The 27,755-nt window shown below is 32.4% G+C and overlaps 2 protein-coding genes across 2 annotated transcripts; both read right to left on the reverse strand.

Moving 5' to 3' along the window:
• Positions 1-3,168: 3,168 nt before the first annotated feature.
• On the reverse strand, positions 3,169-7,878 carry LOC126694606 (uncharacterized). Its single transcript, XM_050390972.1, has 3 exons — positions 7,282-7,878; positions 6,307-6,435; positions 3,169-5,165 (listed from the first exon to the last, which is right to left on the reverse strand). The coding sequence occupies exons 1-3, from the start codon at positions 7,711-7,713 to the stop codon at positions 3,606-3,608; spliced, it is 2,121 nt and encodes a 706-aa protein (XP_050246929.1). The 5' UTR covers positions 7,714-7,878; the 3' UTR covers positions 3,169-3,605.
• Positions 7,879-18,391: 10,513 nt separating this feature from the next.
• Positions 18,392-18,778, reverse strand: LOC126695861 (uncharacterized). Its single transcript, XM_050392659.1, has one exon. It carries the CDS (start codon positions 18,776-18,778, stop codon positions 18,392-18,394), a length of 387 nt encoding a protein of 128 aa, XP_050248616.1.
• Between the last annotated feature and the right edge of the window lie 8,977 nt (positions 18,779-27,755).

Consider the following 27,755-nt stretch of genomic DNA (forward strand, 5'->3'; position numbering starts at 1 on the left):
TAAAAAATAAAAAACCAGGTTAAAATTGTAATTCAACAAAATTCAAAAAAAAAATACCCGTGAAACTTTTTTCCTAAAAATTAGCACAATTTCTATCTAAACATATCTCAAGTACGAGAAATTATAAGATCCTCTAGTGGACCACGTCACTTGTACACCATTTCACTAAAAAATTTTCATTTATTTAAAATTGCTGAGTCAGTAATTAATTTATATTTAAAAAAAATTTCTAACTAACAATTTTAAACAGGTGAAAGTTTTTTAGTAGAATGGTGGACCACATCACTTGTCCACCATGTGAATCTTATAATTTCTCCTCAAGTACGTCTGATACATTTTTTTTTTTCCTTAAAAATAGCACACTAAACCCAACAATTTACCTCATTTCAAATCTTAAATTTTAGTTTTATAAAAGTCCTTTATAGTGTAACTTCACTAACAATAGATAAATTTAAATTGAAAAATTATATTAAACTCAAAATAAATAAATAAAATAAAAAAGCCTTATCCCCTATGTAAAGCGCGTGTGATAAGACTAATATTATATAACCAAAATACCATTACAAAATTGTCTAACTTTTATAGTAGTAGTCTGAAGTTATAAGAACGGAAACTCAATTAATAATTTATTACATCAGTAGTTATCAAATTTGTCGTGTCCGTACGTAAATTTTCTTATTTTATTCCATGATAATAACATAATGCTTTTGTTAAATAAATAACTTGTAATAGCCAGGAGGTTCGGAGATTGAGTAAAAAAAACAAATATGTAGCTTTTGGATGTAACATACTTGTTGGCGTTCTTTTGCAATAGCTTTACGAAAGAGATCTTTTTAACGTGTAGAAACAACATTCTTTTTTTTTTCTTTTCTTTTTTTTTTTTCTTTTTTTTTGATGAATTGTAGAAAACAACATTCTCGATTCTCCCTTCCTTAACAAATATATTTTGGGGTTTCTTTGGTTTCCATAGATAAAATTTTATGGATAAATTAAAATTACAAATTATACAAGTCTCCGTTAAGATTATTAAAATTACACTCTCCTTTAAGGTTTCTATAAATCTAACCAATCTATATCCTCTCACACTATTATTTTCTTGGAACCCATCGAGTTCGGAGATTTTTGGGCATGCATTTGGAATAGGATATTGTTGATCCAATGAAGATTGGATCAAATTAGCTGTCAACCAAAGACAATCTTATTAGGAGATTGGGCTTTGATGATACAAATTGTGTGCCGTGTGGGGAAGGAGTGGAAACAGTGGCTCATTCATTTGTTTATAAATTGCCGTATTGCCAGGTCAATTTGGTTATATTGGATTTGATGAAGATATAATTAATTTAGCCTTAAACCCTGCTATCCGAATGATGAACCATGAGCAACAAGATAAGAAATTGACTGAGTTGTGCACCATATAGTTGGCATTTGTTAAATTAATTTTAATCATTTAATCACACAATTCTAAGTTCTAACACTCTCCCTCAGTGTAACTCAAAACCTCTTACTATGATACCATGATAAATTACCGATTATTTTAAAATTTTAAACTATTAAAATTTGGTAAATTTAATAATTTAACCACACAATTCGAAGTTCTAATAGCATTTACTCTAGATTCTATTTGGAATCTGAGAAACCAAATTGTACATAATGGGGGCCAAGTTAACACCATGAATCTCATATGCAATTTGGAAAGAAGAGTGCTAAATCTTGCCAAAGCTAGTATTAAGAGACCAAGGTTAACTAAAAATTGGTTTCTAATCAAACAAATAGGCAACCACAGTGAGATTAAATGCCAGCAACAACTCGAAGAATGAGAAACAATGATGCTGCAAGTTCGGAATCCCAAGCTGAAGATGAGTCAAGGGAGAATCAGCACGAACTATAATAGAACACTAAAACAAATGGTTTGAAACCAAGTTGTGACACAAATTGGATCAAAACTACAAAGTTCTGCCAAATCGAACGGCTGATAAATTGGCTTCGAAGCTAAATATTTATCAGATCTATTAGCCATAAAGTGATGGAAATTCTGCCCAATGCAATGATCCCGGCCTTCAAAGAGGTACTTCAAAGATTCCAAAATACCACCACTGGACATAACTCTGGAGAGGAAAATGGTCCTCGAGCCAACAATACACTCGGGGAGGCATGAAAGGCCTTTAAGCAATCCTAAGGTTACAATCAAGAGTTGATCCACTACCAACTTGAGTTGAACCACCTAGATTTGATCAACCTCGAGTCAGCAACTTCGAGTTGAACAAGCAAAGGTTGGCCCAACCCGAATTGAAATCCCTCAAAATGATTTCCCAAAAAATAATGGGCCTTATAGATCTCCTCATTTGAATGGGCATGACAATAGGAGACAGATTTGGTTTTGATGAAAACATAAGGTATGGCTATGAGAGGAATGATCAAGATAACGCTAGAATGGACTTCGAACCACATGATGGATTGGTGGTGATAGATATTGTTATCAGGAGCCTTACAAACCACCTTCTAAGGACGCTAATTGACAAACGTAATTGTGTATAGACTAGAGGTTTGTCTATTTTCTTTCCATATTCTCTATGCTAGGCCTATATTTTTAAATCAATGTTCAAATTAGTCAAAGAACACGCCAAATACTTGTTTTACATCACCTATTACCTACATTTTTTGACATTGATGTTTGTTTAGACTTTATATTAAATTCTATCAGATCCAACTACTAGGCATTCAAATCAAATCTCAAATTCAGTCTCTCTTCACCTCCCCTACTATTGGACCAACAACTTATTCGGTTCTTTCACATGAGCTTAACTTGTGATCTACTACTGTTTCACATGTTCTTAAATTGTGTTCGATTACTGAAGAAATGCAATTGTTTAATTGATTTATTTCTAATTATTAGTTTTGAAAGTAAAAGTTACCATTTCTCTCAATCTTGAGACCATTCTGTTCGAAATTTTAGCACGAGTGATTTCTTCCCCCATACTAACCCATACAAATAATCCTTTTTGTTGGCAATTGATTTTTTTTTTTTTTTTTTTTTTTTTTTTTTGAGCAAATGGCAATTGATCTAGATACCTATATTGGGCCAGAACTCAGAAGAGCCGTGTCATATCATATTGCATTATCTATAAGATATTCAAGGAGAAATCTTATCCCCCATAAAACAAGAACATATATTACAAATGAAAATTTTCATCATTTTTCTAGCATGCATTTCATTCCTTGATGGTGTCTGTCTTAATGATACGGTACAAATAGCATAGTTTGCTCCCCAAGTCACTTGCAATGAGAATCCTATAACCTAAACAAGCAAATGGGCTACTCATGACAGAAGATAACCTGGCTGATCCATTAAAATATCGTTATTCCTTAGGGGTTGGCATCACTCGTGAACAGAAACTTTTCTGCAGAACATAATCAATTGTAGATACAAATTGGAGAACCAGAAAATGAGTGATTCCACCCCGCCATTCGTGTGCATTTTATTCACAGGCTCCTCACAACGACCTCTGAGCAGTTTCAAATGGGTTCCTTTCAAGGTGGCAATGAAACTACTTATTTCCATTTGTCTTTGTTGGTAACAAAGATGAGCAAGCTCTGCCTCACTGTGTCTAAATCTTCTGCTTAAGAACTTGGCGCAATTGGACCTTCTGGCTTTCCATCCTCGCCTCCAAAAGCTTTGCCTTCAAACTATTCTTCTGAGTGCTGCGAGGAATGCACCCTTTCATCCCTCTAGTTGCATGAGGATTCCCGGACTCAGGAGAACTCCACTGCGCCGGCAAATCTGGGGGGCTAATGCCACCTTTACCTGACCCCCTATCTGGAGATAAGATGCTTCCATTGGACATCCTTCCATTTGAAAGTCTACCATTCAGTCCCTCTACAGAGATAATCTTGCAATTTTCCCCATTACTTGGGCATGATCTCCAAAGCCGTGCAATGGATGACACCTTCTTCAACTGCCTCGGTACTGAGCAGACTTCACTGATTTCAGTAATTGGTGTTTCTTCGCCAGCATTTTCCTCCCATTCTGTTCCGCTCCTTGAGACATTGCTGTCTCGGTGATTCCTGTTGACAGATGGGGCACTCCCTTCTGGTGAATAACTTGAGCCCTGATCCTCAAGATGGCTCACAGTTTCCCACCCACTTTCATCTTCTTCTATATCACCATTCTGATCAGTAAATGCATTTGAAAGTCTGTGAATGCTGTCCTTGATCACATTAACTTCAGGACTCACTGTATGAATTTTGGAGGCAGGACTAGCAGGACTGTAAGTGACACACTGTTCAATCTCCCTATCATTGGATTCAGCAAAATTAACATCTTCAAAAACGGAGAAAATATCATCCGGATTGGGACGTTCATATGAGAATTCCTTGATATCTTGAATATTCACAGAGGCCGCAGCCTGTCGAAGCAACTCTATGTCTCTCATCTCCTTCACATCTGGAGTTGCACATCTTGACCTCAGAAATGTCTCCAGATCTGCTGCAAGCTTGCTCATCTGAGAATACTTCTGTTCAAGGGCCACCTTAGCATCAACCAGCTTCATCTGAACACGTTCTTCACGCCAGACCTCAGCCATCTGCAACATCCTCCTTTCCTCTTCCACTTCCTCTCGGAGTTTCATGGACTCCCTCTTTAGTGCTTCAACTTCAGCCTTGTCTTCTCCTATTTCCTTTGCAAGCTCATCACATACTTCCTCAATTAATTCTCTGGCCTTTCTTTCTTTTTCATAGTCCTGCATATATCGCTTTGCTGATAATTTGGCATCAGCCAGCTCATTAACCAATTTGGAATTCATGATTTCAGTCCTCTGTCGATTTTTCCTTTCTCTGTTCACTTCAGTTTTCAAGTCATCAATAAATGCACGGATTTTCTCATGCTCCCTACTTCGCCAAGAGGCCTTTTCCTCACTGACTTTCCTCAAAAAGTGCTCAAGTTTCTTCTTTGATGATCGCCGCTCAGTCTCAAGCTCCTGAATGCGGGCTCGAGCCTGCTCTAATTCGGTTTGAAGTGCAGAAACCACTGAAACAGCACCTAGTTGTTGGTCAAGGAGCTTCAAGTGACTGTAAATCTGCCGCACTTCTTCTGATGTCTTTAAGGAGACAGGGTCCCACTTTGTTGCCCCCTCCATTGCAGGGTTTGAGAACTGAAATGAAGGTTCAAGCTGGAAAAGTGTAAAACCATCCAATATTAGACCAAGAAAAGAAAAACATATTTAAATTTACAAGCTGCAAACAGGGACTAATAATTTCATGATTGTATCTATAATACCCACCAGCAAACTTTACTCTGGCAACAAATGCTTTATTCAGAATGAGTGAAAACAAAGTTGTGAATTCCATATCATGCTGGCTTATTTCTGTGTAATTTCTTGTCTAATTGAAAATATAGCACTAAGAAATTATCCAGTTCATTGTGCAGATCAGGGTTGCACACCATTTCATGTGTTCCGGTAAAATTCTCTCTTTTTGACAGGATTGAATAGATTCAGGAAGTATTTAGAATTTCAGAGTGACCAACCCCAAGTTATTGTGTAAACTTTAACAAACTAGTGGAATCTTTTAGTGAATATAAATGAGGAAATTCCATCCCAACCCTCTTTTTTCCCAGACTATATCCCATTGTACATCTCCAGTTGTATATATTCCAGTATATTTTTCCCGAAATTAAATAAATAATGACATTCCATTCTGTAATTCCCGATAATGTATGTTGATTCAATTGATAGATTCTGATCCTACCAAAGAAAGCAATTCAATTGACTGATTAATATACTGAACTGTATTGGCAAGAAATTTTGCACTAAATCCTTTCCATATGAGTAAATTCCAAACTGAACAACTTGAAACTCTCATCAGAAAATTCTATACTAATGAAAATTCAAAATGCCGACCAACCATTTAAAAGAATTAATGACCTAGCAAATGATATTGATGATAACATAATCACCAATCCTCGAAAAGGAAATCGCCTGACTAAGGACAAAAGGCCTTCCCTAGGTGGTTGCTAGTTAGCAAGCATGTGGCATTGAATGTGTGCCACCTGCACAAGATAATAAATGGGTTGGGATTTCACCTGAGCTGCTATACGATCCTCACTCCATATCTCCGAATCCAATGGGTTATCAATACTTCAGTTTTCAATTAAGGAACTTAAGGTAACCAGTTAGCAAGTGAAAAACGATAAACAACATAGGCTATATTTCAATAGCTAAATCATCCTCAACTCAGTAGCCCCCAAATCCAACAGGTCATTACTTTCAAACGCATTATGGTTCAATTAAATAATTATAAGAAGCATCATACCTTACACAAGAATCCATTATTTGTGCCAGCAACAGAACCAGGGGCTTGTAAATCATCCTTCTCTTCAAAACCATAAGCTTTACTGCTACGATGACACATAAAAGGATCACCTACATGGCCCATACTATGCTGCATGGAGGAACAATATAATGAGAAAAATCACATAGTATCTAAAACCAATTAGGCAAGAACTTTACCATATCGAAATCCAACCAAACATTTAAAAAACAGCACACCCAACAAAATGCAATAAAGATGGGTAGTTTTAGGGGACCGTTTAAGGCAATATCTACACACCCTAAAACAAATTTAATTAGATCACAGGCACAATTAAAACATTATGATAAAATTCCAATTACTATAAATCTTACTAAAGGAAGTCCAGTAGTCCATATTACCAAACTAAAAAAATATTTCCCAATCGACCAGAACCCATTTAAGAGGAAATTTAACCAGCCTTACTTACATAGAAAAATAATTGCTCTTTATCAGCAGGCCAAGACTCCTATTCGTTTTTGGTGTTCGAGGGATTCAATTATTCAAACTCACTTATTCGATGACAAAAAAAGAAAAAAAAAACTTTACAGTTGCACTAACTGGAATCCATAGCTTAATTTTATATGTAACAATGAATCAAAGACACCATTGCAGTGAACAACAAAATACTTCCTTTTAAACTTGAACCTCAACGCTAATCTTTCACAGTTCACACCCAATCACAGAAAATCCAAAATAAATTTTAGCATGAAAAAAAAATGATCAAACACGTTCTCACGAGTCAAACTCAAAAGAACAAAAACTAAAAAATAAAAAATAAAACTTCAAAACCAAGCAACCCAAAAATAAATAAATAAATAACTTTTACAAAAAGGTCTATAAAGTATAAATGCATTCAAAAAAAATTTCCAAAATAGACCTAAAAATCGCAGATCTTGAAATTCCAAAGAAAGAAAGAAAATGATACTCAAACTTTACCTGAAGCCCTAACTGAGCTTCGTTCCTCCGGACACTGCTCCGTTCTCCGACGCCGGCGGACATTTCCGGCATCTGCAACCTCCATAGCCCAGCGGCGAGCTTCCTGGCCGAAACGACAACTTCCTCTCGTACTTTCCGGCGACATTCTCGCCGCGGCGGCGACTTGTCGTTCTCCTCCTCGTCGTTTTTCCTACCTCCGTGGTGGATCTTCCAGCCGAGTAGCGGAGTCTCGGGCCGGCTACGCCTGCCTGAGTTCGGAGCTCCGGTTCGCCTCAAACGGGTCGGGTTCCGGGTCGCTCGGCGCGGAGTGGACCTGCGAGAGCTGGTACTAGGCTTGTACTGAAGATCTGTGTCCGGAGAAGGGTTTTGGGTTTTGGAGGAAAAACTCGCCGCGAATGTCGCCGGCAGTTGCGGCTTGCCGGTGATCTTCATCTTCGAAAGCTAGATTCGCCCATTTAGTGAGAGAGAGAGAGAGAGAGAGATAGAGAGAAGGTGTTTGAGTTTGTGTGTGTGATAGTGAAACAGTGTGTGTGAAAGTGAAATAGGAAAAAAGTACAGAGAGAGCTGAGCTTCGGAGAAAGAGAGAGAGAGAGATTCGGGTTAAGAAAATGACGCGAACAGAGACATACGTGTATTTGTGTGTGTATTTGTACGGTCAACGTCTCTGTAAATTAAATTTGGACCAATACGGTGTCGGTTTGATGGGAGCGGGTTGGCAAATAGACGTTGTAATTTGAATAGTCATCAATCGAAAAGGACATTACAGAGGAATAGCCGTATAAACAGTTCGTTTAATCTTTTTCAAATTTTTTTTTAATCAAAAAGCTTTTCATTTTTTTAAGAGACAATTTCAACCTATAACGTTCGGTTTTAATGATAATTTTGGGTCAAAATGGCCAAATGGTCATAAAATCCTAACTATATAGTTAGTAGTTCTGGATACCAAACTGTATTATTTACTAGCATCTCGAGTCTGAAAAACTTGATTTTGGCCTATAAATCGAGTTTTAAATACTCGATTTCCATGATCTGATGTGGCATTTTTTTCCTACTTGGAAATCGAGTCTCTAACGCTCGATTTATAAACCAAAAAAATTTAAAAAATTTTTAACTCTCAAGTCTCTCGTACAAGCCAAAATACACAAATTTTTTTTTAAGAAATCCAGAAACACAACAAAGATCAAAGGGAGAAAGAATCAGATCAGATAGGAGAGGTGACCAGCCCAGAACATATCAGAGAAGAACCCAGAGGAAAAAAAAAAAAAAAAAAAAAAACCAGAAACAGAAAGAGAGAAGAACCCAAAACATTAGAGAAGAAAGAACTTGGATCGATCGGCCTGGGTCGCGCAAGGCAAGCGGCGCGGCTTGGGTTCTTCTCACTCTGTTTCTGGTTTTTTTTTTTTTTTTTTTTTTTTTTTTTTTTTTTTTTTTTCTCTGGGTTCTTCTGGGTCTAGGTAGGCAGGCGCAGCCTAGCCTGGGTCGCGCACGGTGAGCAACGCGGCTTGGCCTGGGTTGCACACGACGCGCGGCCTAGCCTGGGTTCTTCCCTCTCTATTTTTTTTTTTTTTTTTCTGTGGGTTCTTCTGGGTCTGGGTTCTTCTAGGTTCGTCTTTGACCTTTATAAGGTTTATAAATTGAGTCTTAGAGACTCGATTTTCATGTGGTCACCACGTGGAAAAATATGCCACATCGGAAATTATTAGATCATGAAAATCGAGTCCCTGAGACTCGATTTATAGGCCAAAATCGAGTCTTTTAGACTTGAGATGCTAGTAAATAATATAGTTTGGTAACTAGTATTACTAACTATATAGTTAGGATTTTATGGCCATTTGACCATTTTGGCCATAATTTTTTATCATCAGATCAAAATATTAATTAATTTTTGACGAAGATTGAATCCTAAATTTCTTATTCAACCATTAGAGACTTTACAAAGTGAGCTAATTAGAACCTACAAAATCTTTTCATTTCTTAATGGATAATTTACAATTTTTTTTCCAGGATAGAATATAATTTTAATTTATGGCTTTGGCGCCATAATAATTAATTTTTATTATTAGGTCAATTCCAACTCTACTCTACTCACTTATTCAATATTTCTCTCTTCATCCAAACTGGCCATAAATTTTACCAGTTGACAAATTACTTTTTTAAACTTTGCTTTTTCATTGTTGTGTCCTATTAAACCCTAAATTTTATAAATAAACCGCACAAGTAGTTTAAGACGATTATAAATTGAATCTTATAGTTTTGCTAACAAGTTAAAGTTTATGGATACTATAAAATTTCGCAACATTTATATAACATACTTATTTTGAGTTGTGAATTGTGATAGATCACAATGCAATCTTTTTATTTTATTTTGACATGTCATGGATTGACACCTTAGCTTTTTGAAGTTTTGTTGAAAAAATCTTATGCTAATTCCAATTAAAAATCATATCAATTTAAATGTTAAACATTTCATGTTTGATTAAAGGTTTGAATTGATATGAGTTTTAAAAGTTTAATTCGACATGAAACTAAATAAACTATAGGATTAATTTATTAGGATTAACTTATTATAGTCTTAAACTTTAGGGTTTAAAATATAATGTCCACATTTTTCTTTACTTTTTTGAGGTTATTATAATTTTTTTTATTCTTTACTTATATATATATATATGTATATAATTTCAATATATGACAGCTGTTTTATAAATAATTAGTTTTTATTTTTTGAATTCTTGATTTCATCTTAAATGGAAAATTATGATTTTTTTAAAGAATAATGGAAAAGTATGATTGTGCAATTATTAGGATTGATAATTGATAGTAATAAACATATCTTTGTCCTTATTATTGAGTCAGAATTTACCATGTACACTTATAATAAGAGAGGAGAGAATACAGATGCAATTTGTTCATAAAGGTAGTAGGGATATTAAAAGTTGGTAAACCTTTCTGTGTTGATAAAAAAATTTACAGTTTTTTATTATTATTATTTAACATCCACTTTTTTAAGGAGAAAAAACGAAGATTCTAACGTTGGGAATATGGATGCACCGAAACAACTTTTATTTTTTTAATTTCCTTTCAATGCCGAGTAAAAATTAAAAAAAAAAGTATATTAGATTTGCATTTATAGTTGGATTTTGTAAGTTCTAATCATTTTCATTTTGTACCACGGGTATATCCTTGTGATACAAAAAACCATATTTAGTTCTAGGCTTAGTTTCTTCTCAAAAAAAAAAAAAAAAAAGTTCTAGGCTTAGTTATGTGCACGTACAATCCTAATTAATACACCATATCATTTAATTAAAAATGTTTTTGAAGGAAGGTGAAATGCAAATTATCTGAGATAATCATATCATAAATAAATAAATAAAAATTAGAAAATTGTTAAAAAGATCTCTTATGTACCATTAATATTCTTCCCTTTTTTGATGAATGCCACCAAAGTAATAACTAGTGTGAGATGAATAATGAAAATCCAAGAGGCAGCCTTGTTTTTCTCTCCAAATAAAAAATGGCTTAGCACAGAAGTGTAATGTAATGTGACACGAAGATTGAACAATTTTCAATTACCGGCCTTTAAAGTTTAATCATTTTTGCTTGTTTCCTAGCTGCCGTCCTAATAATAACGAAGGGTTAGATTTTGTGTCCTCAGACTCTCAGATCTGCTTGTTTCTTTCTTGCATTATTATTATAAGTATAGAATATAGATATAGTACATAGCAAAAGGCATCCGAGGGACTCTCAACGTGGCACCCTTTCATAATCTACACGTGGCAAACAATGCTTGTACATGTCAGCAAGTATCCCATGCATTTTAGCAAGGCGACGAAGTTTTCCCACATGGGGTGGCCTTATATATATATATATATATATATATATATATAGTTTTGTCTAACTTGTTTTGTGAGCCCAGATAATAGTATATAGTAATTAATAATGTTAGACTTTCACATTTTTATAGGTTTAGATCTAATCTAAATTAGTTTAATGAAATCTTTATTTTCTATACTTGTTAGGAAAGCTAGGCACTCAAGAAAGCCGTTAATATTTTTTTGCTGCAATTTGCTTAACGGCTATTAGTCCCTGACCTTTTTGATCTATGATTTTAAATTTAAAAAAAATACATGAGCTTCATACATTTTTTTTCCCCTAGTAATAAGTGTAAAGTGGGAATAGGATTGAATTTCCATATTCTTTCTTTTAAGAGAATTGAACAATATCATTAAACTACAAAATTCTTAACACATGATCCATGCAAACTAAAAAATCTTTCCCTTTTTGGAACGAAATAATAGATACATACCAATAATTTTAGTGACAAAAGAATTTATAATTTTTTTTCACTATAGTTTATATTGTGATTAGAGTATAATAAAAATAATTTCATCGATATCAATTAATCATAATATGTAATCTCAACCAATGCAGGAAAGAAATTGTAAAAATGTTTGTGTGTAATCCATAAATACTGCCAGTGCAACAAAGATTTGGGCAACCACATTGATAGACAGATAGGGATACGTGGGTCATGGAAGAAATGGAAGGTATTTGATAAGATCCAAAGAATCAATAAGGTGCAATGAGCACATGTGGGTCCAATACATAATGCATGGTCCTTAATTAATTAATGGGTGTGAGCGATTTACTACCACTGCATAATGCATGGTACTTGATTAATTAGGGTTAGTTTGGATATTATTTATTGTTGAAAATTGAAAATACTGTAACAAAATAATTTTTAAATATGTGAATAATGTTATAAAATCCAATTTTAAAGAAAAAGTTACTAAATGAAGATATTTGTAAATCTTATAAACAGTATACAGGACAAAAAAAAAAAAAAAAAAGTTCTCGCTAAAAAAAAGCACAAAACACGACAAAATAAATTTTTTTTAAAAAACACGGTTTTTGAAAAACTAAAACAACAATCCTTTTTATTGTAATCATTGTTGTTTTTTTGCTTGGTAATCCTTTTTAACTACGTGATGATGGAGACTTGCACGATTGTTGGTAGATAATTTTCTACTTTAAAATTTTGGTACTGAATTTTATGTTCATTACATCAGTCAGCTTGGTTTTGCATTATATAAGATAAATTATCACCTACATGTTTAAATGCAATTACACATATATAAATATTAATATTTTCATACTAGAATTGGTCATAATTTATAAAATATACATATTGTATATAAAATTAAAAACTTTCACATATGTATCTTCATAATATAATTTTTAGGGGAATTTATCATCTTTTAAGCTCCAATGAGTATACAAAAATTGTCTAATTTAATATTAAACATGTAAAAAAATAAATTTGAGAAAACAAAAATTATCTTATTTCTATAAATACTAGATCGATTGACAAATTCTATTAGTTTTTATAAGCATTATTGGACTAACTCAAACATTTGGGGGGTCAAATTTTATTTTTGTAGCAAATATTTAAAATTTTTAATATTTACACATAATATAAAAGAATTTTTTAAAATTTGGGGGGCTATGGCCCCCAAGCATTGCTATAGCTCCGCCCCTAATATATATATATATATATACACACACAATGCATCAAAGATATGTTTTACCATAAAGAACTTACATGGACTTGTGATATAGAGTAGTTTACATGAATCAGCTTGTGACCCACATATTATTAATAAATAAATTTAATTAAGGTTTATTTATCCGAGAGAGAGAGAGAGAGAGAGAGAGATTAATTTAGGGTTGCATGGTGAAGAAGATATTAGTTATTACATGCATAATGCATAATGCATAATGATTCATTTGAAGGTTCATTGAGCGATTGACAAAGTCCATATATGATATCATAGCAATCTAAGTCCAAATGCATGCGCCTGCGTTAGGACTAGGAATTGAATGAAACAGTTGGTAATTGATGTGTGGTATGCATGTTATTATGTTAATTTCCAAGTGATATATATAGTGCCCACGTTCAGTGGCGATGGACTTGCTAGTGCTTGTCCATGATCAACATCAAGAAATTATTGGTTTATCTTTATCATTGGCAGGCACGTACGTTGACCATATACTATCATGAATAAGAATAATAAAAAGCTTATATATAAGAAAAATTATTTATGGATTTTCTTAACATATGCACTAGTTAAGAGCATTTCGAATTTGTTTGTGCAAAAATTAATGCATTTTGTGCCACCAAAATTCACTTTATTTTACATTATCACTTTTATAATACATATTATATTATATTATTTATTTTGTATTCCATTATATTAAAATAATATATGCTATAGTATTATGCAAACATAAAATTTATTGTTGCAAGAATGCAAATTTAGATGCAAAATGTATCATCCAATGGAGCTGGTTTTTTTTTTTTTTTTTTTGGCATTTGTGGTATGCATCTTGCATTCTCAAGAGTTTTACATTACTCAATGTGAATACTCTAAGAACATTCGTTTAAGAAATATTTTTACAAATTTTTTTTTTTGAAAAATGAAAAAAGCAAATGATTTTTTGTTGATTTTTTTTTTTTTTTTTATATATTTCCCATAAAAAATAGTATCAAAATTTTCTTAAAATGATTTTTTTACAAATATTGGTGTGTGTGGATAGCAAGATTTGACTTTTCGGATTTAAATTTGAGTAATTAAAATCCAAATACTTGTTTTGATAGTTTTAAAAGATCAAGGATTTGGATTTAACCAAATTCATCAAGGTTTTAATCTTTTAAAAGTCTTGGATTTGAAATGATATCTAAAATCAATAGATTTAAGATTTCAATCTATTGATTTAAAATTCAAATCCAAATTAAATTCAAATTTCCAAACACAACCTAAAATAGCTACTAACGGAAACCACTATCTATATACTGTACAAAGAGCATAATGGTTCAATAACATTATTAGTTTTCCCCAAATTTGAGAACATAGGATACAAAATTACAAATTCGTCTACCCAGCACTTACCAATGCCATAAACAAAAAGAATCCCATAACCTGTAGCAGTGGCACGCATTAATGAGGTCACTAATTATATATGGTCGTCCATAAAGCCACACTAAAATTCCTATGTCAAAGTGTGAAACTTCTTCTTCCTTTTTTATGGACCTATGAAACTTCTTTTATTGTCCCTTTGTCGGAAACAATGAATGAGTACATGGTACATTACATACACCACTTCTATCTACCCTTACAATGAGTTAAAACTTTAAAGGTCAAAATGGTGCCCCCACAATCACAAGTGCATGTCTGAAGTCCTTTATGAGGCTATTTATTTACCATTTTTAGCTATAATTCTTTATTTTTATATTTTTACAATATTTGGGTTCTAAACCTATCTTAATTTTCACCCCTTTCCTTGATGTTGCATGGAACATGAATTTTTTGTGCATGCATGTATATAAATATTAATATTTTCTATGTGTTAGAGATATATTAGCCCATTAACATATGCCCAAGCCTAATTCTACTTTGTATGCAAGCTAAGTTTCCTACTTGTACTAGAAGTCTATTAGTTTAGGGTTTAGTCTACTATATATACACATGTTATAATTCATTGTAACACAGGATTTGTATTACACTATAATATATTATTGATGTAGCCCTTTAGGGTTTCCTCCGTGAATGTAGGCCGTTAGTTTAGGGTTTAGTCTACTATATATACACATGTTATGATTCATTGTAATACAGGATTTGTATTACACTATATTATATTATTGATATAGCCCTTTAGGGTGCTTTTGCTTCCGCATCCATACTAGCATATTCAACATGGTGTATCAATGCTAATATTTAACACTATGCATGCTTGTATTGTATCGTGGTGTCCAAAATTTTGTCCATAATTTCGATCAAACTAGATTAAATTTTGATCAACTTAAACAAATATCAAAATTTACAGACTTTTTTTTTTCTTTAAATGATAAACTCCAATCCTCACTACAAGAATTTTGGCCTTTAGCGACCAAATTACATTAATGTGGTCGGTAGTAGGTTCTCACTAATGCTAAGCTGGGATTTTTTTTTTTTTTTTTCCACTTTTGGAAAATGGCTGGAAATGTTTAGCAAGACATTTTCCTTTGAGTTCTTAGGTTATTTATAACTAAATTTGTCATTATTAGCGACGATATTGTCATGGTTGATAGTAACATAATTGTGATAACATTAATGTTGTCACTAAAAACCTCTTTTGTTACTAGTTTTGCGCAACGACAGTTAATGATAATAAATATCGTTGCAAATATTATTAGCAATGACATTGTCGTCGTTGATAGTAACATAATCGTGATGACATTAATGTCGTAGCTAAAAACCTCTTTTGTTACTAATTTTGTACAACAACAATTAGCAATAATAAATGTTGTCACAAATATTACTAGTGATGATAAAGCATTAATTACGAGTTTTGCCCTATATAATTCTCATTACGTAGGTTTAAGAATAATGACAAAGTTTGAACCTTAATTTATAATCAACTCAACATTTTTTTTCCTAGAAAATTTATGATCCACAACATTTTCATATAATGAAATGTTGTGGTGAACTAACAATTTGGTCGTGAAAAGAATGTTACGGGAGTGGTTGTGTAGGTAAAACAACTTTTTTTTTTGGTTTTTCTCTCTTGGCTATAGAACTCCTGTTTGTCTGATCATTGTTGGGAACTGAGTGAGATCTGTGAATGCCGTGAAGGACAATTGCTTTAATTTTTCGCTTTCTTGTGAATATCATAAATTCAACAAATACTAGAAAATGTTTTACCTAACCTTGCTGCCATGTGGTACTGGTGGACATGAACGCAGATGGATATAAATTAATAATGAGCCACGGAACTCATCAACACTGGGATATATCACACACACACACATATATATATTTATATATATATATATATATTAATCACATCAAGGCTGAGTCGATATGACGTTACTTGAATCTAACATCATTATGAAAGGGGTTGGGATTTAAGTCTGATCACCCCCCCTGCTGCTATACTCGGCCAAAATGTAAACAACTTTACCCCCCCCCCCCCCCAAAAAAAAAAAAAAAGCTCTGATTATAGACCACCGCCACATGAAAATTGAAGAGGCTCTTGATGCTTGTAAAAAGTGCCAAATCTTTTATATGTGAGGAGAAATGGCTGAACTTAAATCCAAAAAAAAAAAAAAAAAAAAAAAAGGGAATTAAGGTTGCCTTCATGCATGCCTTCATATTAATTTTATGTTCAAAAGATTGCATGAAACTGTTTTTAATAAATTTTTGTTGCCTTATCATTTAATTGACCATATAACTTGTGGCACCTATTGTCAAAAAAAAAAAAAAAAAAAAAAAAAAAAAAAAAAAACATCAACAACTTGTGGCACCAAGTGAATTCTAGTTAGCTTAACTGATAAAGTCTTGATAATTGAATAAAAAATTTAGAGTTCAATTCCTGTCTACACTAAAAACCAATTGATATTTTGCTCTGACAATAAAGAACACAATCATCATAAGCAAACGACGACATAGGTTGAAACTCTATAAATGCCATCTAAATAATTATGATTCCACTATACACAATTAAACATGACATGGCTGTCTTCTCAAAAAAAGAAAAAGAAAAAAAGAAGCATAGTTGAATAAGTTCTAGGTGTTTCAATACATTTCTTATTTTTGACCTTTTTGTTTTCTTTTTGGGTCAGGCTGGGTGTTTAATCATAGACTCTCAGACAGATAAATAGCCTATTTGGGCCAGGTGCTATTAGTTCTTATGGTCTGAAAAATATTGGGCTGAGAATAAATTTTACTATATTGAGTGATATGGGAGATGGGCTAGACTTGCTGTGACATGGCCTTCTAGAGTCAACACCGAGTTTCCAATTTACAGGCCTTAGCATTCTGGGCCCAACTTCAAGCCCTTCGTCTCTGGACTCTACCACCAAATATAAAAGAATGACAAACATAAACTAAAGCTAGTTCATTACAGCTACAAACCAAACCAAGTGAGACAGGTTTGTTTTACACAAATTTAAAAAAAGAGTTTTTAAGGCCAAACCTGAAGGAATTCCCGGTCCGAGAAGAAAGTCCAAAGCACAGGTACAAATAAGCTTAAAAGAAATCACTTTTTATTCTTTAATGGAGATTGGCAAAATTTCCAGAGTGCAAAAAACATTATATTTTGAGATTGATTTTTTTTTTTTTAATAAATTTTTTTATTCATAATAATAGTTATTACCGAGCTTAATTACAATACGCATTTACTTTTTTAGTGGGAGTTCTTGTACGGGTGTTAAAAAAAAAAAACTGAAATCCACCATAACTCAAAATAAAAATATTGTAAAAATATTATGAAATTTTGTTGTATCCCTAGATTTTCTCATCCAATGGCTATCTTATCTCGTAGTTCTTAAGCCTAATCACTTCCATGAACCCATAAAAAAAACCTTACTAGGTTTGACTTGTCTATGGGCATATCGGGTTAAAATTGCATAGCCCCATGCTTTTCTAGATTTCTCAAACACCCTTATTACCTTAACAGTTGGGATTTTCTATTTTGAGGAATAGGTCATGGTGATTAGAGACCTTAGCTAATTTTTCTTACTTCTAATAGTTGCAATTTATTGGATTCCTAATAACTTTATAGTTTATTGTCATTGTCAACTGATTTTTTTTTATTTAATTTATTTTTACGAGGAAAACTAATCACTGAGTTTCCTTCTTAAATTTTTTAAGATTATTTATATTTGTAAATTATAAGACTAATGTTAATATCGAGTTTAAATGAAAGTGACATTACTCCAATCACGGAAAAAAATAAAGAGGGAAAAATATAATGAAATTTTTTGTTTCACTAATATTGCTTTTTTTTTTTTTAGAGAGAGAGAGAGAGATTCATTTGAACAAAAAACAAAACCTTAGGCTCTGCCTAGAAAGAGGTTTTTGGTATTCACAGACTACAATGAACAAAATCTATAGTAGAAACCTTCTAAGTCCTAACGCCATTCCCCTTCACTTCCTGTACAAAATAAGACCAAGTACATGACATTCCTGATTGACCAAAACATCCAAATATATAAGGAGGATTAGAGCAAGAAAGACTCATCATCACTACCATATATATATGCACACTCATCATCATCACCTGCAGCCTCAGCTCAATTCACCTCAGGAATACTCTGCAGGGCAGGCCTCCAGGACCTTGGATGCGAATCAAATCGATCACTAACTTTAATCAACTGGGCCAAAACTTGTTGCACAGACAATTCTTTCAAGTCCACCTTGCCTAGCAACTCCTCCAGCTGTTTCTTCGTGATCTTGATCTTTACCTCTGTAGTAGTAGTAGTAGTAGTAGTTGTAGATGAAGACTTAGTAAAACTTCTCTCAGCTCCTCCAAGGAGACCCTTCTCTTCCATAATCATGGCCTTATTATTGTCCCCCATGTCACAATCTGTATCACTACCATAAAGCTCCTCCTTTTCTGGAGATCCCCAGTCATCACCACCCCATTGCACAGAGGATTCATGCCTTATACAATTTCCCATTTTCTAAATTTTTATGTTTTCTGTATAACTTTTTCTTTCTTTTTTGCTTTTGTGCTTGTAAAGAGAGAGAGAACAAGATTTTGAGACATAAACAAGAGTGGGCTATGTATATATAGTAATATAGAGAGAGTAGTTGGAAAGGTAATGATGGAGAAATGGTGAGGTAGGGTTAGGAGAAAAGATAAAATGTTGGAGAAAAGGTCATACCTAATTGTCGCCACGTAGGATGACATGTCCGACGTGGCATGTGCTGGAGAGTTTTGACCTCATCAGGAGGATCATTTTAGGATTGGCTTCAACTCTGTGATGGCTTCCAACTTGGTAGCTAGTTTAGCTAAGGCTGTCGGTGAGCTCTATATATGGTGGCTTGGCTTGGCTTTGCTTATGATAACTAATAAGAAGCCCTTTGAAATTTCAATCAAACAATTTGGTTCAATATTCTTTTGTTGAATATGTTAGTTTAATATTCTGCTGTGTGAAAAGCATATAATCATATAATTGCAAAGATCAAGTTGGTTGAGGTTGCGTATACTTTATACAATTATATAAGGAATTGCTACTATAATGTTTTTTTAGGTAGTGAGAGAGTTCTTTTAATATCACAAATAAACTCATAATTTTTGCAACAACTCTTTTATGTGATAGATTGTGACTGACTGTATATCATTTTTATATAGACTTATTATTTTTTCTTCATCAATTACAGTCAACCATATAATAAGTTGTGACAAAAATTGTAAATTATTTTAAGGCACTAATTTTTTGGTAAAAGAGTAAATGTGAATTTGACTTGTTTTTATCCTAACCTTGTAGGTTTTAGTTCTACCATATTCAAAATCTATGAGCTCAACATTGTTCACCAAGCCATAAATCTTTAATTGAGAGATTGTAAACTTTTAAAAACAAAATTTTGGTTACATCTCTATTCAATATATTTTTATTGAATATGAATTTGGACAAATCTACAATTTGATAATATTTTCTTTTTATATCCTCCATAGTTGTAAATCTTCCAAAAAATCAAAGATCAATAGATATGTCATTAATGAAATATTTAAATTTAAAGTTTTGAGAAATGATATACCCATGACATTTTCATAACACTTTTACAATAAATTCTAAATAATATGTTGTTATTAATTCAAATTATTCTATAACAACTCCATCCAAATTGTGTAAATATTGTTATCTTTGGAGTCATGTTAATTTTTTTTGTGGGAGTTATAGTCATTAGCTACAATCAAGTTATAACCAAACTTTATCCAACCTGTAATTATGCATTATACAATATTACTAATTACTCTATGTGGCTCGTTATTTTGAATGAAACCATGTGACCCAAATATTATAAGAGACATTTTTTTTTATATAAGAATATAAGAGACGTATTAAGACACAAAGCATAACATTTTTTTATTTGAAAGTAAAAGCATTACATTTTATAACATAATAATATGTGCGGTATGGTGCATAATGTGTCTTTAGACCGTACAGTTGATCAGTTAAATATTTTACTTTAATAATTGTATCATCATTTAGAGATTAACTTTAACAAGAATTCGGTATAAAAGTCTGTCTTTACCTCCCATATAAAATAAGACCACATCAGATTTTTTTCAACTTAGACAATAGAGATTGACAAATGTTATCACATTCAACCAATATATTTTGAATATTGAAAAAAAAAAGTATTTAAATTGAATAAAGAAAGTATCGAAGTTAAAAGTTGACGGAGATGATGCTAGAGTCGCCGCAATTGAAGATGCTTGAGCAGTTGAGCTGAAAAGTGAAAACGAAGAAGTAGGAGGAGGAGATGGGAAACATGTACAACATGGGCAACAAGAACAAGAAGAACACCACAAACCAGCTCGCGAATGCAGAAAACGCTGTGAAATTAAGCAACAAAGCCATGGAAGTAGAAAATCGTCTGTGGTTTGTGGACATTGTTTTAATTAATGAACCAAAGCTTAGTAAAATGGCAATGGAGGCCCAAAACAATGACAAAGACATCCAAAGTCCCAAAAATACCTTTCCACCAATTTCCAATAATCTCTGCTGCTTGGAGACTCCATCGTGTATTCATTCAGTTTTGGGTAAATTTTAATTAAAAAAAAAAAAAAATTTAATTTACAAAAAGGTAATGCAAATTAGAACCTGAAGACTCCCCCTTTTGGGTTCACTAACTAAGGATACGGTGGTGATTAGGTCCTTTTAAATCAACATGCTTATGATAAAGCAGAGCAAATCAAAACCTCGCCCTCTATCTCATGGGAATTAAACGCAATTGAATTTATCTTCCCTACCTATAATTCATGACTATAGTCATGCTACTATTTTGTAAAGCAAATTTAATCTCGTCTTAGTGTTAAACTCTCACACATGATCTACAATAAAGTTGCGTTCAGGGCAAGAGAAAATTATTGCACACTCTCTGTCTCCCTCTCATAGAGAGGTGGGTCCCACCCACCATGAGGCCCACCCTTCTTTGAGAGTGTGGGAACATACTCTCGAATTATATAATAACAATCTCAAACCAATGCCCTAATTAATTAGCTCAACTAGCACTTTTTTGTATTTTTAACCAAGATATTTAAGACTCCTCCCCTAGCTACATAACAATAATGATAAAAGAAGCTAAGTTCAAGACAAAAATTCACTATACACTTAATTTGTCTATCATCAGACACCTGTACTCAATCTAGACCATTAATGGCCCATTGTTAGGTGAGTATTGTGAATTTTTGTTGTAGCCCTAGAACTCATGAATTAATTATGTTTCCTCTCAGCAATTAGAGAAGAATCAATTTGGACATGGACCCCGGATGCCGGAAGTGCCAAATAATTGAGAGGCATCTTGAAATCGAACAGACGACATGATCCGAACTTGAAGAGCAATAATTTAAATCCACTTCCAACCCCACCTTGAGATTCTTCACCAAAGTTCCCATGCCCTTGTCCTTATAAAAATAGCTGCTTATCTTTTCGTCATCCAAGGCATCATCTCCATCAATTTTTCCCCTTAATATTTGAAAGGTTTTGGTAGGATTCTGACAGTATCTATTAGTTTTTATCTTTTTCATTTGAAAAATGAAAAATCTAAAGTAACCTTATTTTATTAGAGAATATGAATGTAGGCTTTTAAATTATCAAATTCTTATTAAATTTAATCTCTATTATTTATTATATTATATTTACGAGTTTTCATTACAAATGATATGCTCCTCTCCTAATAGATGAAATTATCAAATTCACATTGTTAAGGACAATGCACATTCAACCCTTAAAAAATATAAGAAATCAAAATATCAAGTTAGATTTCTCTTTTAGAGCGCATTCTTGTCCGTTGTCAAAATTTTCTGTTTATTTTACTATTAGAACTTATTTTTTATATTTATTTTACAGTTTACACAATCATTTTTCAAAACACTTTACATCAAATTATTTATTTTATACTACATTTTATTAAAATACTATTTATATGTTTGGAGCGATGAGGTAGAAAGAGAAGAAAGTGATGGGCAGAGATCAGAGCATATCTGGGAAGAGAGAAAGAAGAATAAAATGTATAAAAAAAAATGAACAATAACCAAGGACAGAGCTAGGAAGGGGCCTAAAGGGATCCGGTCCCCCTAGGTTTATGGAAAAAAAAATTCAGTATATTTTTAGCCAATTTTATTTATTTATTTTATATTTAAGCTCCTCTTATGAGTAACTTGGCACATCTCTTCTCCAAAATCATTAGTCTAATCCATTCCAGTTCAACCCAAACTCATGTAATCCTTAGCCCAAAACATATGGATGCTTATTTGTTAATATTTTTATTTTATAAATGTTATGTTCATAATATTTTCACAACAAATCTTAAGTGATAGGTTGTTACCAGCTGTTATTGATAGATAAAAAAAAAAATTCAAATTAGAAACAGTAACAACCAATCATCTAAAGATTTGTTATGAAAATATTAAAACATGTTGTTATTGTTATTGTTGTTGTTGTTGTTTTTTTTTTTTTTTTAGCTTATACTCCAGCTTCCCTAGTCTAAAATTCTAGGTATATATATTTATACAACTTTATAATAATAATGAATATTTATACAGCTTTAGTTTAACTGATATGTAGGTAGTTTTTTGGTAAAATATGTAGGTAGTTTTTGAACTTTAAAATGTGTGAAGTTGATACAATTTTTCTATTCTACAGCATGTGTGAATGCTCTTTGTTGTTGATTATTCCTCTTAAAAAGATAGAGAAAGCCATGAATATCATGAAAGCCGAGCCATTTAAAATGAGAGCTAGACCTAAACCAGGTGCGAGCTAGACTATAGTTTGTAGTTTCTACTAAGGTCAGGTGTGAAAAGAGTTAAAGGGGGAATCTTCAACATTAAAGTAAGTGTGAACGCATAATTGCGAAAGGAATCTTTTCATCTACGTGCCACCGTTCTTTCACGTGCGGTTGCCCACTTGATTTTGATGCGTGTAGTTACGCACTTTTCAATTTCATCATCATAACGCCAATTATGAAAATCTTATCCATAATCAATGGAGCTATGTTATCAAAAAAAAAAAAAAAAAATCAGTGGAGCTATTTTATTTTTAACTTTACCATTTTATTTACTTTAAAAAACCTATGTCGGCATTACAAATCGGTGTCCCAAGTGTCTAATGGATGGTACACTATTATACTTCCCCAAGTCATAATCTTAATTTATTTTTTGTAATGGGAAAGAATCTGAACTTTATTCAATAGAAAAAGCTGAAAGAAATATCATGAAGAAGAGTTTGTTCAATAAAACAAAGACTCTCTTCAACCCATACATAATAATTAATAATGTAAAAAGTATGTTTAGTTAGTAAATGAGTGTGTCTATTGCCTTGCCTACGACATGCATGTGAGAACTTAACTTGTATACATTCATGTGTTAAAGAAAGTACACTATTGGTGATCAAGACAATTGAAGATAAGGTTGGGGCTTGCTTGGATGTCGGGCTTGGAAAATGATCAGGGAGACTTCCTCCAATCCCCACCTCAAATCTTCCTTCAAGACAAACTCTCTAATCCCCACCTCAAGTCTGTCATAATCTCAATTGAACATACCAAAAAGAAAATCTTGATTTTAGATAGTAAAACACAAAATGTTTTTTTAAGCCAAACCAGCACTACACTATCATCCTTAGACATTTTGTTTTAAGGGATCCACATTACTTCTAGTATCTAAACTTCTAAGAATGTAATACTTGGCAATCTAGATGCTTGGGAATGTAACTATTCCTATATTTGGTTTGATTATAAATCTAATAAGAATAATGGGAAATATGAGATGCTTATATTTGGTTTAGTCCTAAGAATTTTATACAAATTTTTATTTTTCTCAAAATATCCTTTGATTATTTTGTATACACAATGTCAAGTGTTTTTTTTTTAATCTTCCTCCAAATAAATGATGATAAACAAAATATAAACTATAATCATGAAAATTTCAATAAAACTATAGTATAAATTTTTTTTTAAAATGTCATGTATGATACAAAAATATTTATAATTTTATTTTTAAAATTTATTTCAATTCGTTAAAGAGTGGGGATGTATGGATAAAATTATCAATTTATAAAAAATGAAACTTTTCCAAGCATGGAAATGTAAATACCCAACTTTTTTTCCAAGAGAATCCATATTCTTACAAAAAGGGGATTGAGTGGAAATCTAGATATTTTATTTAAAAATTTACAAACTGATGATGTTACTTCAACATGATAATAAATAAGTGTTTAAATTACCTTTTATGATTAGTGGCAAAACAGCTTGTAAGACCTATATATGTAATAAATTTATTTATAGTATTCAAGTATCACTCTTAAAGGTGTAATTAACTCTGGGATCTATCTCATATTAAAGACATATTAGGCATGGAAAATGGGTTTGAACGATAAAAGGTATTGTACACTTCCTCAAGTTGATTGAATCATAGTCTGACTTATACTCAAAACACATCATGGTTTTAGATAGTAAAAGACAATGTTATATATTAAGTCAATCCAGCATAATATCATCATCCCTGAAAGTTTAATTTCAAGATCTATCTCATATTAATTAAGATCCTAACTAAAACGATTACAACCGTAATTTTTTAATCTCTCTCTCCCTCTAATAAAAATTTATATCGACATGACAGATCAATAATCGAAAGGTCTTAACAAATAACAATAAGAGGACATCATACATTTCCTCAAGTGAATTGAATCATTGCATATATGACTTTAAAATACTCAAAACAATTGTTTTAGATAGCAAAACACAAATGTTTTAAAGTCAAACCAACATCATGCCATCATCCTTGGAGGATTTACTCCAAGATCCATTTCATATCAAGATGCTAACTAAAGGATTAACAGCAGTAATTATTTTAACGAATCTCTCTTTTTATTTATTTATTTATTTAAATTTAGAAATGGAGCAATGTGAATCAACATCAAATCATATCAATTCCAATTAATCATTACACGTACAGTTTCTACTCAGTATAGTAAGTTTAGTAGTTTACTGATTGAATGACTAAATCACGTGTATATGAATATTATTCACACGTGAGTCAAAGTTTTACGTATCGCCGCTCTTAATTGATTTGATTATCAATGCGTATTGTTCAATTATGACTTTGAATTTGCATACGTACGTAACCAAGCTTCATATCATAAAATTGAATATTTAGAGTGGAAAGCTAGAAAGCAATGCAACTGTGGCTGCTGATAGGAAAGAGGTGGTGTTCTTGACAAGTATATCTAAATTTCCTATTTATTTATGTATTAGCTCATCAAAGGGATAATTAAATTTTATGTAAATGGTTGGCGAGTGAGTCAGTGATAGTGAGTCTAATTTGGCTCCTTTACCAACCAAAACATCACCTTCATGAACTGCTCCTCTCGTCCCTATATGGGCTATATAAGCTACGATCCAAAAAAAAAAAAAAAAACCCTCAGAATAATTCACAAAGACTCTTCCACATGCTGCTCACGTGAGTATTTGGTCTTCAACACGTAAGCACACCTACTCATTTGGTCATTCACTGGTCATCACTAATATACACTTGGGACTTGGGAGCTGACAACTTCAATGCATGGCTGATTGGCTCATTGCTGGGTTGGTTTCCTTTGATAAGCAATAATTCTGGTGGTGTTTTCATAGGTTCAATTTGGTGGGTCATAGATGTGGGTTCGCGGCAATTCATGGAACTAAACTCTGATTCAAAGGTCTTAATCAGCGTAGCAGTAGACATAAAAATGTTGAAATTTCTCAAGAACAAGCAAGAAATGGCAGCCTTATATATAACATGGTAGTTTAGACTTTAGACTTTAGGAATCATTCAATTATATATCTTAGACTTATGTCCAGTACGGTGGGGGTACAAAAGCAATAAAGCATTATATTTGACGCATTTAAACTCTTTAAGATATTATAATTAATGTGAACATCCTTTGTAAGACATGATACTCCACAGTCCACAAAGTTTATAGTGGCAAAGGCCTACCCAACATCCTCTAAATTATAGGTTTTTAGAACTAAATTGAAATGCCATAAAAATTTGTCAACGAAGTACTCTTTGAGATTTAATGAAGTATTGCTACCATTAGTTCAATATATAATTATAAATTCAAACCACTGTTAAATTGAATTTTGTTTTTTCTTTGACGGAGAGTTTGACGGAGAGTGGAAAGTAAGAATGGTAAGTATTCCTAAATTTTTAGGGTATGTTTGGAAGTTTTGGAGGGAAAGAAGGGTAGAGGCCTAGAAGAGGAAAACAATGGGGAGGGGAATGATTATCCCAATTTTTCTTATTTAGATGTTTTAAAAATTAAGTAGGAAGAAGGGAATATATATTCCTTTCTTTTATTTTGATGTTTTAAATTTTTGGATAGAAATTAGAAAAAAATTATAAAACATCATATACATTGATAATTACACTATTATTTTGATAATTTTAAAGAAACATATATAAATTGACATCATTAATTATAAAGACAACATCATTATAAAGAAAATTAACAATTTAAGGGAATTCCCCCCTTCAAATTCTCTCAATTTGGAGGAATTGAAATAACTCTTCCCCCTCCTTCTAAAAACATCCAAAAATATCAATTAAAATTCCTATCCCTTTTCTCCCTTCCCACACCCTTTTGAAGCAAGCGCAACATAATGAGAATCCTAAAGTTGTATTGTATCTCGTAAATTATGTTGCCATTTGTTTAACATGTTTACAAGGGACTATTAAACCAAAGAATTTTGTTAACAAGTGTCATAAAGACATAAGGTAAGGTATATTTACTAGGATTTGTTTTACCTCCAATGCTTTTATTAACTAATCCCGACACAATGTAGACACATGTCTAAAATTGATCTTGTGTCCTCATTGATTGTATCACCCGGCATACTGAAGAAATAGATTGAAGCTTTGTCCTATTTATTATTCTAAATTATTAAAAACATTTAAAAAAAAAAAAAAAAACAGTTTACGAATACTAAAAAAGTTAGTATTTATTATAAACACACAAACTATTTGAAACATAGTCCAAAAGCAATTGAAATCGTGATTTTAAATTATGATATCAATTGCTTTTTGTTGGTTGGGGAGGGGGGGGGGGGGGGGGGTAAGAAGGAAATACCACCACTTTGAATTTTGGCGTGCACACTAATAAGTCATTGACAAGTCCTTCGAAAAATATACACTACATCAATTAATTCTTATGGCCCGTGTTAAGAATGCCTTAAATTGAATTTTTTTTTTTAATTATAAATTTGAAAGCAATTTCATGGTAAGAGGATAGCTTTTGTAGTCAAGCATTCCTAACAATTTAGTAACAACCAAACTATATAGGATTGTGTTAGGTTTATAGAGTTGCCACTCATTCAATGGACAGTGTCTAGTACACACTGCTTATTATACACAACGTACACATATTTCAGTTTTTAAAATGAAATCATGTCTTT

This window comes from Quercus robur, chromosome 8 (assembly GCF_932294415.1).
Source record: "Quercus robur chromosome 8, dhQueRobu3.1, whole genome shotgun sequence".
Classification (NCBI taxonomy): Eukaryota; Viridiplantae; Streptophyta; class Magnoliopsida; order Fagales; family Fagaceae; genus Quercus; species Quercus robur.

Bases quoted from the DNA above. Each gene is read 5' to 3' on its own strand.
- LOC126694606 (XM_050390972.1), bottom strand. From the start codon at position 7,713: ATGAAGATCACCGGCAAGCCGCAACTGCCGGCGACATTCGCGGCGAGT. The intron at 6,436-7,281 runs GTAAAGTTTGAG...TCCTCCATGCAG, and splicing joins AAGCTCAGTTAGGGCTTCAG to CATAGTATGGGCCATGTAGG. The intron at 5,166-6,306 runs GTATGATGCTTC...ACACTTTTCCAG, and splicing joins ATAATGGATTCTTGTGTAAG to CTTGAACCTTCATTTCAGTT.
- LOC126695861 (XM_050392659.1), bottom strand. From the start codon at position 18,778: ATGGGAAATTGTATAAGGCATGAATCCTCTGTGCAATGGGGTGGTGAT.